This window comes from Arvicola amphibius, chromosome 1 (assembly GCF_903992535.2).
Source record: "Arvicola amphibius chromosome 1, mArvAmp1.2, whole genome shotgun sequence".
NCBI lineage: Eukaryota > Metazoa > Chordata > Mammalia > Rodentia > Cricetidae > Arvicola > Arvicola amphibius.
In genome coordinates this window covers 101,593,050-101,609,424 of record NC_052047.1, presented here as the reverse complement: position 1 = coordinate 101,609,424, position 16,375 = coordinate 101,593,050, and the positions used below count along the sequence as shown (strand labels likewise).

The 16,375-nt window shown below is 47.9% G+C and overlaps 1 protein-coding gene across 1 annotated transcript in view; it reads left to right on the top strand.

The window, feature by feature from the left end:
• Positions 1–16,375, top strand: part of Myo1f (myosin IF) — a 47,297-nt gene that overhangs the window by 2,318 nt on the left and 28,604 nt on the right. Inside the window, exons 2-6 of the mRNA XM_038328891.1 lie at positions 12,264–12,401; positions 12,837–12,926; positions 13,016–13,110; positions 14,364–14,451; positions 14,541–14,630. Of these exons, the coding sequence (XP_038184819.1) occupies positions 12,264–12,401; positions 12,837–12,926; positions 13,016–13,110; positions 14,364–14,451; positions 14,541–14,630 (501 nt within the window). The remainder of the gene's footprint in view (positions 1–12,263; positions 12,402–12,836; positions 12,927–13,015; positions 13,111–14,363; positions 14,452–14,540; positions 14,631–16,375) is intronic.

The window sequence follows — 16,375 nt, the reverse complement described above, 5'->3', positions numbered from 1 at the left end:
TATCAGATTCCCTTGAGATGGATTTACTGTTGGTTGTAAGCACCATGTGGGTGCTGGTAACTCAGCTTTTGCTGTCTGAAAAGATATCAGATGTTTTTAAGCACTGAGCCATCCTCTCAGCCTGTGCCAGGGTTTGGTGCTTTAAGTCAGGGCCTCGTGAATCCCCAGGCTGGTCTCGAAGGCACGATATAGACAAGGGATGACCTTGGGAATCGAATCCTCCTGCCTCTACCTCCCAAGAGCTGCGTTGACGAGCATGATTCACCGTGCCCTGCTGTGTACAATACTGGAGATGGAGCCCAGGACTTTCTGCGTGTTAGGCAAGCACCCACCAGCTGAGCCACACCCCATCCATTGTTGTTTAGAGACAGAGTCTCATATGCTGTAAGTCATCCTTGAACTCACTATATAGTCAAGATGACCTTAAACTCCTGAACCTTCTGCCCTCCGCCTACTGAGTGCTGGAGTTACAGACATGTGCCATGATGCTGGAGTCGCTAGTGTTTAATGTTAGTCGCCAGCAGGACACTGCTTCTGCTGGTTATCGGGAGCTTGAATGGTTAATACTCATTTGCCATTGGTTGTCTACTGCTAGCTTCTATTAATGGTGGTCTAGCAACTCACTCTTAGATTTTGCATGGGATATGGTTATGTGTGGTTGTCAATGTCTCTGTGTCAGTGTGAGAGCTCTGTATGTGTAAGGTGTATGTGCTGATCAAACACATGTGAACATCAGATGTCCTGCTTGAATCAGATCGCTCACTGAATCTGGAGTTAGGCTGGTAGTGAAACCAGCAGATGCCTTTGTCTCTACCTCCATAGCACCGGGGTTCTAGGTGAGTCTGTGACCATGGACGCTGCGAATTCAAACTCAGGTCCCCATGCTTGTATAGCAAGCACTCTTACCGAGCCAGTTCCCCAGCCCCTCGGTGTGAGTTTGTTCTCACATTGATTTATTTTGTAAAGGTCAGAGAACAACTTTCAGGGGTGGATTCTCCCCTTCCACCCTTGGGTACTGGACACTGAACTCCGGTGACCAGATTCGGCAGCAAGCACCTTTACCCTCTCAGCCATCTTTCTGGCCCTGGAGTTTTTTTTTGTTTGTTTGTTTGTTTGTTTTTAATTTATTTATTTATTATGTATACAATATTCTGTCTGTATGTATGCCTGTAGGCCAGAAGAGGGCACCGGACCTCATTACAGATGGTTGTGAGCCACCATGTGGTTGCTGGGAATTGAACTCAGGACCTCTGGAAGAGCAGACGATGCTCTTAACCACTGAGCCTAGCCCTGGCCCTGGAGTTTTTATGTCGGTTTATTGTTTTGTGACTGTTTGTTGCTGTCACTGGACACTCCTTATTTATTTACTTTTACTCAGCCTAGCCTCAAACTCACGATCCTCTAAAATGCTGGGACTGCGGGCATGCATCTCCGCTTGCGTCTGTCTGTTATCGTTGGTGCTGGGACTGCGGGCACGCTCTCTGCTTGCATCTGTCTGTTATCATGGGTGCTGGGACTGCGGGCACGCATCTCCGCTTGCGTCTGTTTATTATCATGGGTGCTGGGACTGCGGGCACGCATCTCCGCTTGCGTCTGTTTATTATCGTGGGTGCTGGTTAGTTGATCCTGGCTGGTGGCGAGGGTGGGATATATAAACAACGCTAATGGTGGAATTGTTCGTTGTTTCTGTTTGTGCACTGACTCGGAAGATTATAGCAGTTTCTGTTTGACTTTGTGGGGTCTGAGGGGTGGTATGAGGTGGGCTTCTTTGTTTCATAACAGTAATGACTTGAGGGTAAAGGTGGTTGCTTTAAAGGTTGAGGCATAAAGTGAAGGAGACCGGCGCTGGAGGTATGGTTCACTGGCCTAGCAAGTTCAGGGTCCTAGGATCCATGCCTTACACCACAAAAACAAGTAAAAGACAGAAGGTGAAACTAGAGAGATGGACCAGTGGCTAAGCAGTGCTCTCCTGCAGAGGACCAGAGTTAGCTCCCAGCACATACATCAGGTTCCTTAGGACTGCCTGTAACTCCAGTTCTAGGGATCCAGCTGGCCTCCATGGGTACCCACACACATGTGCACACACATAGCACAAACACATACAGACATGTGAATAAAAATGAAATAAATCTTTCATAAAAGCCAGGAGGAACAAAGAGGTCAGTGGCCAGGGGAATGAACCAAAAAAGGAGGTATTTTAAAAAGAGACCTAACAAAACCCTCAACTGTAGGGCTGGTGTTGTAGTTCCGTTGGTGAGGTGCTTGCCTTCTGTGTATGAAACCCTGTGCTCCATCCCAACGCTATACAAGTCAGAATAGTAGTGTACATCTCTCGTCGCAGCACTTGGGAGTCTCAGAAATCTCAGCAAGAGGCTCAGAAACCCAAGATCATTCTCTGCCATATAGCAACTTTGAGGCCAGTCTGGGCTATATGAGACCCAGTCACAAATAAGCTAAAACAACATTAATTTTTAAATAATATTTATTTCTTGTGAGGAGAGTGAGCCATGGCCCATTTGTGGAGGTCAGAGGAAAGAATTTGTTCCCTCCCTTCATTGTGTAGATCCAGGGCACTGATCTCATGATATAAGACTTGGCAGCAAGCCCTTACCCATGAGCCATTTCACTGGCACAAGATTTTATTTATTTTTAGGTGCCCATAACTAAGCTGGGAGCGTTAGAGCACAGCAGGAATTCATTTTCCAAACGTGGGAGATAGAGCCGGGAATCGGGAGGTTAAGAGTAGCCTAGATGATGAAACACAATCTCAAAAAGAGAAAAAGCAAGGCTGTTGGTGTTACTCAGAGGGTAAAGTGCCCGCTGCCAGCCTGATACTTGAGCTACACCCAGAGCTCATTTCTTCAAGTTACTCTCTGGCCGCAGGCTTGCCGTGTCACACAAGCACACACTCCCAACACTTACACAAATGCATGTCATTTTAATTGTTAAAAAAGCATACCGAGTTAACGAACTCACAGAGGTAACAAGCTATATAAATATGTCAGGCCTTATCCACGTGGAACCAACAACTGACAGGACAAGGGAGAAAGGAGGGGACAGGCAGGCGTCTGCTCTGGGCATCAGAGCCCCTATGCTCCTCTCTAGTGAGCAAAAGACTGAGACCTGCGATCCCCCAACTCCAGCCTCTGGGTGGAGAATTTGAAGAGGTGCAATAGACCCCAGCTGCCTCCAGAAAGACAAAGGTCCTTACCTGTTGGCTGGCCTCCAGCTAAGCCAAAAGGAAATAAACTCACTGGTCCCACATAACACAATCCCCAAGTCCAGTCCTGTGAAGAAGACACTCAGAGCTTTGAGAGGTAGGCATGTTGTTTGCAGAGTTCAGAGGTGCAGCAGGGTATGGTCCAATACCCCCCACACCTGAGGAATGACAGGACAACAATTCTAGGGTCACCCCCTGAGGACCAAGGGTGGGGCACAAGAGCCACAGCTGGATCCAGCACAGCTGCGACATCAGAGTCACATCTCCACGGCTTGCAGGGCCCTGGTGAGGAAGGAAGTGGCTGCTCTATTTCTCTCTAGGCTGAAGTTCTTTCTCATCACCACCCAAGTCTAAGAGAGCTTTGTTACCAGATTTGGGGTCATATCCCATGCTCATACAGGCCAGGTCCAGCCACCAGTCCTCTGTAAGCCAATTGAAACAGCCAGATTAAGAGGGACAAGCAGAAAAAGGAAATTTGTTCAGCGTGGCCTGATGGGAAGAGAGATAAGGAAAAACAATGAGACCACCTGAAGGGACTCTTGGCAGGCTCAGCAATCTTGGCAGGCATGGCTCTGGGAGGCCTCACCCTTCTCCCCCAGTCCCTCTGCCTTGAAAAAAATGGTTAGATTGCATTCCTAAAGCTAGCTAAGGTTTATTCCCTTATTTGGCCACTTCCTCCTCCTGAGGCTGACTACCAAGGTGCTATGAAAATATTAAAGTCCAGCAGTTAAAAGCCCCCTCTGGCTCCCAAACTAACATGCCCAATTAAAATCAAACCTCATCCCAATACGGGGTTTCCCCTTTTACCGTTAAAAACCACCATTTTCCTATGGGCCACATCAGTCTCCTCTGTATCCAGAGATAACCCTTTGTTGCTCCCTGGGACAAGTGCCCCTTGCCCCCTTTTCCTTATTCCCTTCCCCTTCTCCCTCATCCTCTATCTCCTGTTTTTGTCTCTTATTCCCTGACTTTTGTCCCTGTCCTCTGTGCTAAGAACTTGGTCTTGGGGCTCCTGAGCCAATACTGATATCCATACCCCACCCCAGTTAGGTTTAATTAGAGACCAGAGTTATGCTTGTCTGTGTAGTTCCTAGTGAAAGTGTGGTCCTACCTACCACTGACCCATCCATGTCTCTGCTGCAAGGCTATCTAACAAGTCAGACTTTGCTGGCTGGTCCTGGCTTTAAGCTTTCTCTTCTCCCTGCATGATATTCCTAGGAGAAATTCCAGTTTTTTGGGTCCACTGTCAATAGTCTAATAACCAAAGTGAGGCACACAGTGTCATTGTAAGTATGTTCACCCAGCCTAGCCAGTTACAGCTAGCACATCTGGGGTGAATTTCCAAGCTCCATCATGCAGCTCCTCCTGCCTTGGACCCACTGACACACTTGGTGATGAGGAACGTCAGTATTACGTGACAACCTTTGCCATTTGCCTTGTTGAATCTGTGCAGCTGCCCCATGAACCCTACTGTCTTTTCTTGTTTTTCAAATGAGGAAACTAAGGCAGGAAAGCCTAGCAAAGCTGCTGGATTAACAAAAGTGGAAGATGATTTCAGCTTGGCCCCTTTAAGAGGCCACTTCTCTTAGTAGTCACCTTGACTATGGCTTCCCTTTTCTTTTCCTAGAAAATGGGAGCTCACGTAGGACCTCACTGCTGTTATAGCCTCTGAGCATCCTTCTGGTCCTATTTGAACTTGGGCTTACCACTCAAAGAAGCTAGGGACCTGGAGTTTCACACCCACAGGCCCTTGAGGTCAAGTTACAAGTTTAGCCTTGGGTGATATAACCACCTAGCCTTTGCACCCTCTAACATGGCCTCTCCTTGGGGGACCAGCTTCATCAACTTGCAGCACCACTAAGAGCTTCAAGAGCGGGGACCTAAGCTGGGCCTGTACCTCCTCTGAGTACTGATAGAAATCAGGAAGTGTGTTCACTACACTGCAGGGCTTATAGCCTGAGCCCTACAAGAGACACCACCTTGACCACAAACAGTCACGCCCTCAACAGCACCAAGAAGGCTGTCCTGTCATCTCCACCCCACCGCCACCTCCTCCCTCATCCCCCCACCTCCCTTGCAGGCAGAGCTGAAGAGCTAGAGGAAGAATCTGCCTTCACTTCTCACTATAGCCATCTCCAGCCCCCCAGTATCTTTCACAAGAGACAGCAGATTGAGTCATATTTAGCTTGTGGTCAACTGAGACCACAAACCTATTTGTTGTAACTCCCCTCACCCACAGCTCAAGTAAGGAACTTAGGAACACATAGTTTCAGCTTGAACCAGGGAGACAAGGAGTTCTTCAGGGGGCACGGAGAACAGTTTTCCCTCCAGGGTACTTTATTCATTCACTTATTTGATTGGTTAGCTAGGTTTGGGTTTTTTTAATTTATTTTTTACTTTTAAGATTTATTTTTATTTTATGTGTACTTTGCCTACCTGAATGAATATCTGTGTACCACGTGCATGCAATGCCATAGGAGGCCAAAAGAAGGCGTCAGATAACTGGAAGCTGGAGTTGTGAGCCACCATGTGGATGCTGGAAGTCAAACCAGGTCCCTCTGCAAGAGCAGCCAGTGCTCTAACTGCTGAGCCACCCCTTCAGCGCCACCAGACCTCAGAGCCAGTTTGACAAGGTCCTACTCACTATGTAGCTGAGGGTGTTCTTGAACCCCTGACCCTTCTGCCTCCGCCCCATGAATAATGGGGTTCAAGGTGTACACTGTAGAACTTAGTTTATGTCGTGCTGGAGATGGAAGCTAGACAAACACTGCCAACTGAGCAACACCCCCAAACCCCGCCTCCACCTCATGAGAAGCCAGGAGCACACACAAGAATACATGGATGGTTTTATGACATAGCAGAGCTCAGATATTGGAGGAAGGCAGGACAGACCGGGAGTGAATGCCATCAGACAGAAGACAGTGAGCAGTGTGAAGAGGGGGAAGAGCAGAAAGAGGAACCTGGCTGGAAAGGCCAGAGGGGCCAACCACAGCTGGCCTCGCAGCCTCCGACCTAGAGGCACCAGAGTTTTCTGAAAAATGGAGCTAATAATACTTCTACCCTCTGTGTGTTGAAAGGAAAAGTCAAGTAACCCACTTTAAAATCCCCATCACAGAGCTGGAGCCAGGGCTCAGCAGTGAGCAGCAATGGTGCCCCATCATAAGAATGGATGTTAGGAGGCCAGCATCCACATGTCCAATGTCTTCCAGCTCCAGGCCCTGAAGATCCAACTAACACCCACTTCTAGATGTCTGCATGCACGCAGGTGCCAGCACCCAAACCCCTCATAGACACACACTTGGACACCCATTTGTGTATATATACATACAAACACACATACACTAATTTCTTAAGTGTAGTCATGTAGGTAGGTCGTGACTTAGTCATGAGGATGGAGGTCAGCTGGTAGAGGGCTTGCCTCATGTGCACGAAGGCCTGGGTTTGGCCCCTAGCACTTCACAAACCCCAGTTAGTGGGTACAGTGGTGCACATATGTCCTCGCACTACTTGGGAGATAGAGGCGGTAGATCAGAATCACAAGGTCATCTTTGGCTATGTAACAGGTGTGAGGCTGGTCTGGACTATATGATCCTACCTCGATAGATAGATAGATAGATAGATAGATAGATAGATAGATAGATAGATAGATAGATAATTTGCAGCAAGGTCTCTCTATATATCCTAGAACTCACTATGTAGAACAGGCTGGCCTCAAACTCTGCCTCTGCCTCTGAGTGCATGGAATTAAGGGTGTGGCGGTGCCCTTAATTTAAAAAAAAAATAAAATCAAACAAGATGGCTCCGTGGGTAAAAGCACTTGCTGAACAACCCTAGTTCCCCAAGTTCAATCCCCAGAGCTCCATAAAAGTGTCTGGAGAGACCCGAGTCCACAGTGCAGTCCTGCAGCCTTCATGCATGCACACCCATGCATGTCATTCACATATACATACAATGTAATAAATAAACATTTAGAACAAAAGAAGCAAAACAAGAAGCTTAGTAAGGACTGAAAGTGAAACTTAGTGGTAGCACACATAGTACATGTAGGTCTTGAGATTACATTCCTGGCACTGAAAAGTTAGTTAAAAATGATGACACTCAGGATGTCGAAGCAGAAGGGTCAGTAGTTCAAGACCAGCCTGGGCTACATAACAATTCCAATCTATTTGAGACTTCTGAGACAGACCCTGCACCCAAACAAGAGGCTTCCCCTGGGCAGTAAATGAATGCCAGAAAGCTAACCATTTGCTGTGTGCTGTGGTCACCAAACACGAGCCCTTCCCAGCCACTCCACAGAGCTAGAACCCACTCCCTGTCTCGTCAGCCGCTTACACAGCCTGCCTGTCCATACCCCACCCCAACCATCAACACAGAGAATGGCAAATAACCTATGAATGACTCCACCCCTAATTTTCATGATCTGTCCTCACCAACACTTCTGCTGTTCCTGTCTTGCAAACAGGAAGCACTGACTGCTGTGACCCGGCCTCTCTTCCCAGCCTCTGTCCTTCCTCTTTTCAGGCAGATGGGTGATGGTGGGTCCTCATCAGCCTTCCACACCTCCCACTATGACTCCAGGATCTCGCCAACACCCTCCCTGGGGCCATTCTCAGAGTGAAGTCAAGTTTCAGTAGCTCAGATGGCCCTGCTTGTCTGGGATACCTCTGACCTCCCAGGCAGCTCTGTCTTAACCTCTCCAGACAGGTCACCTTGAACAGCTGCACCCTGTTGCACTCCATGAGCTGCTCCTCCCCTTGCCCTGTCTCCTTCAAGTAGAGCTCTTGTATAAAACCTGGTACTCTCTTTTTTGCAGTGCCAGGGAAGAACTCAGGATCCTGTAAGACGAACATAAAACCCAATAAGGAGGGCCTGGGGGCAAGGCTGATGATACTATAATTCTCTAGTCTAGTAAAGGGTAATGTGGCTCAGAGGTGTATCCTCCTACCTAGACTCCCCCCCTCCCCCCCCCCCCCCCCCCCCCCCGTGAGGGGCTGGAGGCAAGGCTCGCGGGAGGAATGCCCATCCGGAATCCCCCAGAGAGGAGCTCAGAGGTAGAAGGCCTGCTTAGCATTGCAAGGCCCTGGGTTTCATCTCATTTCAGCAAGAAAGAAAGGAGGGGGAAAGGAAAGGAATTACGTAATCCTCTGTAACGCAGAGGGAAAGTTGTGGATACTAAAATGTGCCTGCTTACATTTTTATCTGAATGCAGTGAAGCCACCTGATGTGCCCACCTACAAAAGGTCTCAAATGCAGGCTCAGGAGGGCTACTAAGACAGATTGTTGGGGAGTAAGGTGTTTATTAAAAATTTTTAATGTAGCCAGACAATAGCGGTGCAAACATTTAATCCCAGCACTTGGGAGGGAAGGAGGCAGGCGGATCTCTGTGAGTTCGAGGCCAGCCTGGTCTACAGAGCACGTTTCAGGACAGGCTCCAAAGCTACACAAAGAAATCCTGTCTCAAAAAATTAAAAAGAAAAGAAATGGATGGCATTTAAAATAAATATATTATAATAACTGTAAAAAAAATCCAAAACAAACTAAAACCGTGTTGACTCCATGGACAGACAGGCAGAGCTGCAGCACTGTAGCCCAGGCTCTGAGAAGAGTTCAGGCCCCAGGACCAGAGACAGACACCACAGTAAGGTCTCTAAAGAGAGAAAACTAAAGTCCCATGGCACAAGTGGGAGTGGCAGTCGTCCGCTTCTGCGGAGAGAGGAAGTTTCTCAGCGCAAGCCTCCAGCCAGGCTCCCTGGTCCTCAGACAGGAGGCAGGGAAAGGGATGGAGCACGCATGCATGTAACTGGGCTCTTTGATGGAAACTTGTTTCCTCGGGTGAGAAGCCCTAGTACCTGGCGTTCTGCTGGCTAAGGGCTCACGTGTCTCAGGAGGATGCCTGCTGGCATCTGTGCCAGCAGAAGGCTGCTTGAAAGGCACGTGCCTTGTGGAGCAGCTAGATTCTAATGTTACATCCGTTCTCTTTACTCTTTGAATTATTATTTTAATTTTAAAGGTGTGCACATGTTTTGCTATCATGTATGTCTGTGCACTGTGTGAAAGCCAGAAGAGGTCAGTGGACCCTCCAAGCTTGGGAGTTTGGGGTTACAGACAGTTAGAGACCACCATGTGGGTTCTGGGAACTGAAGTCAGGTCCTCTGCAGGCAAATGCTCTCGACTGCTAGGCCGTTACTCCAGCCCTGGAGCTCCCCGGCACTGCATACACCACGTGCGGTTGTGCACTCGTGCTATCTCAACACTTGAGGTAGAGGTGGGAAGATGTCAGGGTCCTGCAAGCCTGGTCTATAGGTGTGAGAGCTCATCTGAATGAAGGAGAGAGAGAGAAGAGGGCGTGGATGAATGGGTAGTGGTGTGAGTTTAGCCAGGACCACACCTCATAGGACTGAACGTCAAAGCAAAAAATTCATCCCTCATTGTTCAGGCTGCGAACTTGAGAGCATTGTTCATGGCTGTAGCTCATGATCTGTACTTCATGTACATATTCTAAAATATATGCTATATACTACATATATATTTAATTTTTTTAATTATACCTATTGATTGACTGACTGAGAGAGTTTGCACATGCGGTAACACACGTGTGGCAGCCAGAGAACCAGGAGCTGGTCCTCTCCTTCCACCACGTGGGTCCCAGGGCTTGAATTCAGGTCGTCGGGCTCAGGAGCAAGCACTTTACACAGTGAGCACTACTGACACCCGATTTTAGAAACAGGGTCTTGACACATATCCCGGCTGACCTGAAACTCGTGGACATTCTCCCAACTTCCCCTCCTAAGTACTGGGATCAGCAGCATGCCACCATGCCTGTCCCGCTGGGAGCTGAGGATGTGACTACAAGCCCAGATTGCTGGGTTTGCTCTCCAGCACTTTATAAATTGTGCTTGGTGACACACTGATGGAGTCTCTGCATGTGTCTGGCAAAGAAGCAGACCTCGGAGAGACGAGTATGAAGACTCGATTCAAATTGACCTCATCAGCCTGGATCAAGACTTCTACAGAGTCTATGACAGGCAGTTCATCATCATCATATTTAAAAAATAGTACAATTTGGGAAAAACGTTTCTTGGTGTAATGCAATCCCTGTTGCACAAGGAAGCGTAATTACAGTGAACCTTGACCCAGGTACATGTCATTTCTTCCAAGATGATGGGGTCTAGAGATAGGCTACTTGTGTTAGCTTGAGGGCCTAGAGAAGGCTCTGGCCCGGTCTTGGTCAGACAGATAACACAGAGGTCATTTGGACTGTTAGCCACTTTTGCTCCTGGTTGTGGGAGCTTGGGGGAGCCCCTGGCTATCAGGGTCATTTAGATTTCTAGGCACCTCTGGTCCTGGTTGTAGGAGCTGGATGAGGCCTGGCCCAACACAGATCACCAGGCTATTAATCACTTCTACTTCCCAGCTTTTCAGATGGAAGAACGGGCATTCCATCTTCCCACTGGAAAGACAATCGTGTGTGCTTAGCATTCCTGGTCACCCTGGAGATCTGTGGGCACAAGGACCTTCATGCTATGCTCCCAACAGCACACACCTATCAATCAAAAACCCAAGAAGTCACATCACATCCACAGTCAAGAGCAGAGAAAGGCAGAAGAGTCATGTTACATAGTGCGTTCAAGGCCAGTGTGATCTACAAGATCTGTCTCAAAGCAAACCAATTATATGTAGCCTGGAAGAGTAGCACAGTGATGGAAAGCCATGACAAGTTCTCTAACACAGAGGCGTGGGACCAAATCTGTCACACGTGTGAGCTACCTTCACAGTACTCTGACATATCCTCCTTCCAGAAACAATGTAAATGAGGAGGGGCTGGTTTTGGCGTACAGCCTCAAGGGAGTTCATGGTGGAGAAGGCATAGCAAGGAGATGACTCCGTTCTCTGTGGCAGGAAGGTAAACAGTGAGGGCATGGGTGGAAAGAGGGACCAAAGAGAAGGCCCAGGAATGCATGTTGCTTTGGACAAGGAGCCTGTAGTGGCCTTATCTACCTCCTGGGTGTTCCTAAGAGGTGAGGAAGATACAGGGTTGTCATCTTTTATTTTTTTGTTTCTGTAATCAAATATCCTGACAAAAGCAACTTTAATGGATGAAGAGTTTCGTTGGCTCAAAGTTCCAGGCTACAGCCCATCATGGGGAAGGAAGTCAAGGCAGAAACCAGAAGCAACTAGTTTGACCACATCCACGGTCAAGAGCATAGAGAACCCAACGTGGTGGCACACACCTTTAATCCCAGCACTCAGGAGGTAGAAGCAGGCAATCTCCATGAGTTAGAGGCTAACCTGGTTTATACAGTGAGTTCTGGGCTAGTAAAGGCTGGAGAGAGAGAGAGAGAGAGAGAGAGAGAGAGAGAGAGAGAGAGAGAGAGAGAGAGAGAGAGAGAGAGATTACTTGTATCCAATCCTCCCTCTGCAAGACTGGTATAATATGAGCCTAGAATACCCCAATGAAGGGCTGGGCAGCAAACAGGTCTGCCCACTTTTATTTTTTTTATTTTTTTATTTTTTTGGTTTTTCGAGACAGGGTTTCTCTGCAGCTTTAGAGTCTGTCCTGGAACTAGCTCTTGTAGACCAGGCTGGCCTCCAACTCACAGAGATCCTCCTGCCTCTGCCTTCCGAGTGCTGGGATTAAAGGCGTGCGCCACCACTGCCCGGCGTGCCCACTTTTATTAATGTAATCAGGACAATCTCCCCCAGATCATACCACAGGCCAAACCGACCTAGACAGTCCCTCACTGAGACTCTTATCAGGTGATTCTAAACTGTGTCAAGCTGGCAATTAAAACTAGCCATTCAGGCTGATCTCTATAAATTCAAGACCAGCCTAGTCTACAGAGCAAGTTCCAGGGCAGCAATGACTGACTACACAGAGAAATGCTGTCTCAAAAACAAAAACAAATAAACCACAACCAAAAACCTAGCCATTGCAGGGGTATCTGAGGAAGGGTGATTCCGAAGCTGTGGTGGAGGTAAGCCAGATACCCCAGCCATGCTCCCCTGAAAGGGCTCACCCTCCAATCTTCCACCCCACCCACAGGGCAGCAAGGAGCGTTTTCACTGGCAGAGTCACAATGTGAAGCAGAGTGGAGTGGACGACATGGTGCTGCTGCCCCAGATCACTGAGGATGCCATTGTGAGCAACCTCCGCAAGCGCTTCATGGATGACTACATCTTCGTATCCTAAGCAGTGCAGGGGCACAGGAGGATGTGGGCAATGGAAGTTAGGATGGTGTCCTGGGACAGGGAAGGCTGCCAAAGGGATGGCAGTGCAGAGGGGCAGATGGAGTCCAGCCCAGGGTTGAGGGGAGGATGAATAATTGGGGGAAAGATGGGCAGATTGAAGGATAGATCAAGTCACAATAGTGCTGTGGTTTGAGATGCTGTAACTGGCACTGCACCTCTGCCTTGGAGCAGCTAAACTACTGTACCAGCAATTCCCCTCTTTCTGCATTCAGCCTTCTTTTCCTAAGAGACTCAAGTACATTCAAGTATCTCACCTCTCTCTCCAAGCAAAGTGGTTCTAGAAAGTCTTGTTGGAATAGACTAAGGAGTTAAAAAAATATTCGAAAGGCAAAGCAAGACACTGCATGGTTCTTAACTACTTGTCAAGACATACATTGGCTCCGTGCTTATCTCTGTAAACCCCTTCAAGCAAATGCCCTACTTCACTGACCGAGAAATTGACCTCTACCAGGGTGCGGTAAGTCCAGGGTTGAATGGATGGAAGTATGCCCACACATACCCTCTGAGGCATCCAGTTCTGGACTGACACCTGACTGCCCCCACCAGGCCCAGTATGAAAATCCCCCCCATATCTACGCCCTCACTGACAACATGTACCGGAATATGCTGATCGACTGTGAGAACCAGTGTGTCATTATCAGGTATAGTAGGTTGAGGAATGTTCTGTCCAGGCATGTCCTCAAACCCCACCCCCAACGGTTTGTCATAATGATGATGTACCTTTATCCCTATTGCTCTGCCCTTCTTTCTTTATATCCCTTGGCTACCGATATGGCTCCTGATACAGTGTATCTATTCATTTTATTATTGCCCATTGGTTCCTCCCAAACACCAGCTCCAGGACTGAGGAGATGGCTCAGTAGGTAGGAATGTTTGCTATTCAAGGGTGAGACCCCTGAGGTCAAATTCCCAGAACTTACATAAAAGCCAGGCATGGACACACCTGTAACTCCAGCACTGGGAGAGATTGAAACAGACAGGTTGCTGGGGTTTTCAGGCCACAAGCCTAGCTCCAGATTCAGGGAGAGACCCTGTCTCAAGGTAATAAGGCAGAGAGTGATGGGGCAGCATACCAGATGTCCTCCATCCAGTCTGTGCGTATGGGCACATGCACATATACCACAGACATATATACCATGCTCATAGCACATACACAGACACATAAAGAAATGTGAGGGCATGGATTTTTAAATTTTATTCATTATTTTGTGTGTATGCGTGTGGGTCCATGCATGTAGAAGTCAGAAGACAACTTCTCAGAGTCGATTCTCTTCTTTCACCATCTGAGGGATTGAACTCAGGTCTTCAAACTTGACGACGGGACCTGAGCCTATATCTACTTATTTATTTATATTTACTGGGGTTGCCAGATGCCACAATGCAAATGTGAAGCTCAGAGGACAACTTTCAGGAATCAGGTCTCTTCCATGAAACTCAACTTGGCAGCAAGTGTCTCTGTGCAGTGAGCCATCTCACCAGCCCCTCCTTTTGGGGGGAGAAGAAAGTATTTTTTATTTTAAAAATTACTATTTTTATGTTGTATGTGCATGATTTGCCTGCATGCATATCTATGTGCCACCTCACGCCTGTTGCTCTCACAGGCTCAAAGAGGCTGCTGAGCCACTTGAAACTGGAGTTATAGTGGTGGTTATTACAACCGTGTAGGTGCTGAGAAGCAAAGCCATGTCATCTGCAAGAGCAATAAGTGCTGTTTAGTCACTAAGTCATCTTTCTAGGCCCTGTTGAATTTCTGAACCTAGAGTAGGGTCTGGTACACTGTGGGTGCTCAGTAAAAGAAGGAAATCATGCATGAATTAATGAATGACTAGGCATTAGAAAAGGTTCTTCCCACTATCCCTGCCCACTAACTCTTCCTTCCTCCCACCACCTCCAGTGGGGAAAGCGGAGCTGGGAAGACAGTGGCTGCTAAGTACATCATGGGTTACATCTCCAAGGTGTCTGGCGGGGGTGACAAGGTCCAGGTAAGACAAGAACAGAAGGGCACGTCAGATCTCCCTCAGTTACACCCATCTGACCCAGACTGATCTCGTTCTACCTGGCTCTACCCTAGCACGTCAAAGACATAATCCTCCAGTCAAACCCACTGCTTGAGGCCTTCGGCAATGCCAAGACGGTGCGCAACAACAATTCCAGCCGCTTTGTGAGTCACTATAACCTCACTTGATCACTCTAGATACACAGTCATACACATGTACAGACATGCACATGCACATGCATGCAAACAATGCACACACCCACGTACACACATGCATGTGCACAAACATGTGCGTGCACACACACACACCACACACACTTGTGTGGCAAGTACTTTACTCACTGAGCCATGTCCCTAGGCCCCATGCTTCTTTTTGTGTGGGGGTGCATGAATGCTTAGGTACACAAGGGTATGTGCACATGCAAATTTATGCACTTGCATGTGAATGCCAGAGGTTGATGTTAGGTGTCTCCCTCACCTACTTTTTCTGTTAATATTTATTTTGTATAGATGAGTGTTTTGAATGTATGTCTATGCACCATGTAAATGTACGGTACTCTTATAAGCCAGAAGAAGGCACTGAAATCCCTGGATTGGAGTAACAAACAGTCATGAACAGACATGTGGGTTCTGGGCATAGAACACAAGTCCTCAGGGTTCGGTGGTTAAGAGCACTGGCAGCTGAGGACCGGAGTTCAATTCCCAGGACCCACATGGCAGCTCACATCTGTCTCTAACTTCTGTTCTGGAGGATTTGATGGCCTCATACAGGCATACATGCAAGCAAAACACCAATGTACATAAAATAAAAATAAATAATTTCCAAAAAATTATCCATAAATTTTTTTTAAAAATTAACCCAGATCCTCTGAAAGAGAATCAATGCTCTTAATTCCTGAACTATAGCCACAGTCCTCTCCCTGTCTTATTTTTTGAAGCAAGGTCTCTCCCTGAATGTGGAGTCACCCAAGAAAGATCTGAGCTTAATCCCCAGAACCCATGTATAAGCTAACTATGCTCTGTGTGGTGGTGGTCCACACCTTTAATCCCAGCACTCGGGAGGCAGAGGCAGACGGATCTCTGTGAGTTGGAGGCCAGCCTGGTCTACAGAGCTAGCTCCAGGACAGGCTCCAAGCTACAGAGAAACCATCTGGAAAAACTAAAAGAAAAGCTAAATATGCTGCAGGCACCTGTAATTCCCACACTAGAAGACAGACAGGAGGATCCAGAAGCAGAATGACCATCCGGTCTAGGCAAATCAGTGAGCTCTAGATTCGATGAGAGGCCTTGTCTCAAGACATGAAGTAGAAGGGCTGGGGCAATGGCATTTAGGAGTGTAAGGACCAGAGCTCAGATCCCAGCACATGAGAAGTGTAGGCAAAATGGTTAGCTAAAACTAGACAGATCAGCAAGCTCCGGGCCTAAGAGCTCTTTCCTTGATGGCAGCAGTCAAGAAAGATACCGATGTTAACCTCTGGCCTTCACCTACACAAGCATGCACGCACCCATGTATGCAACACACGCATGTATTCACACACAAAAGAGGCACAGAAACCTGTGAAATGTGGTGGGGGAGACTTGAGGTGAGCACAGAGCTGAGTGCAGTTAGCAGAGGTTTAGGGCACCACGAGAGATGTACGGGTGAGGATGCCAGGCCCCACAGTCTGAGCAGCCTAGAGGAAAGACACTGGGGAAAGACCAGCTTAGTCAGAACTGAGGAGTGGTCAGCAAAATGGCTCAGCAGACACTGCCACCAAGTTCAATCCTCAGGACCTACATGGTAAAGAACCAACTCCCACAAATTGTCCTCAGATGTGTCTACCGTGTGTTCACCACAGCATCACACACACACACACACACACAGAGAGAGAGAGAGAGAGAGAGAGAGAGAGAGAGAGAGAGAGAGAGAG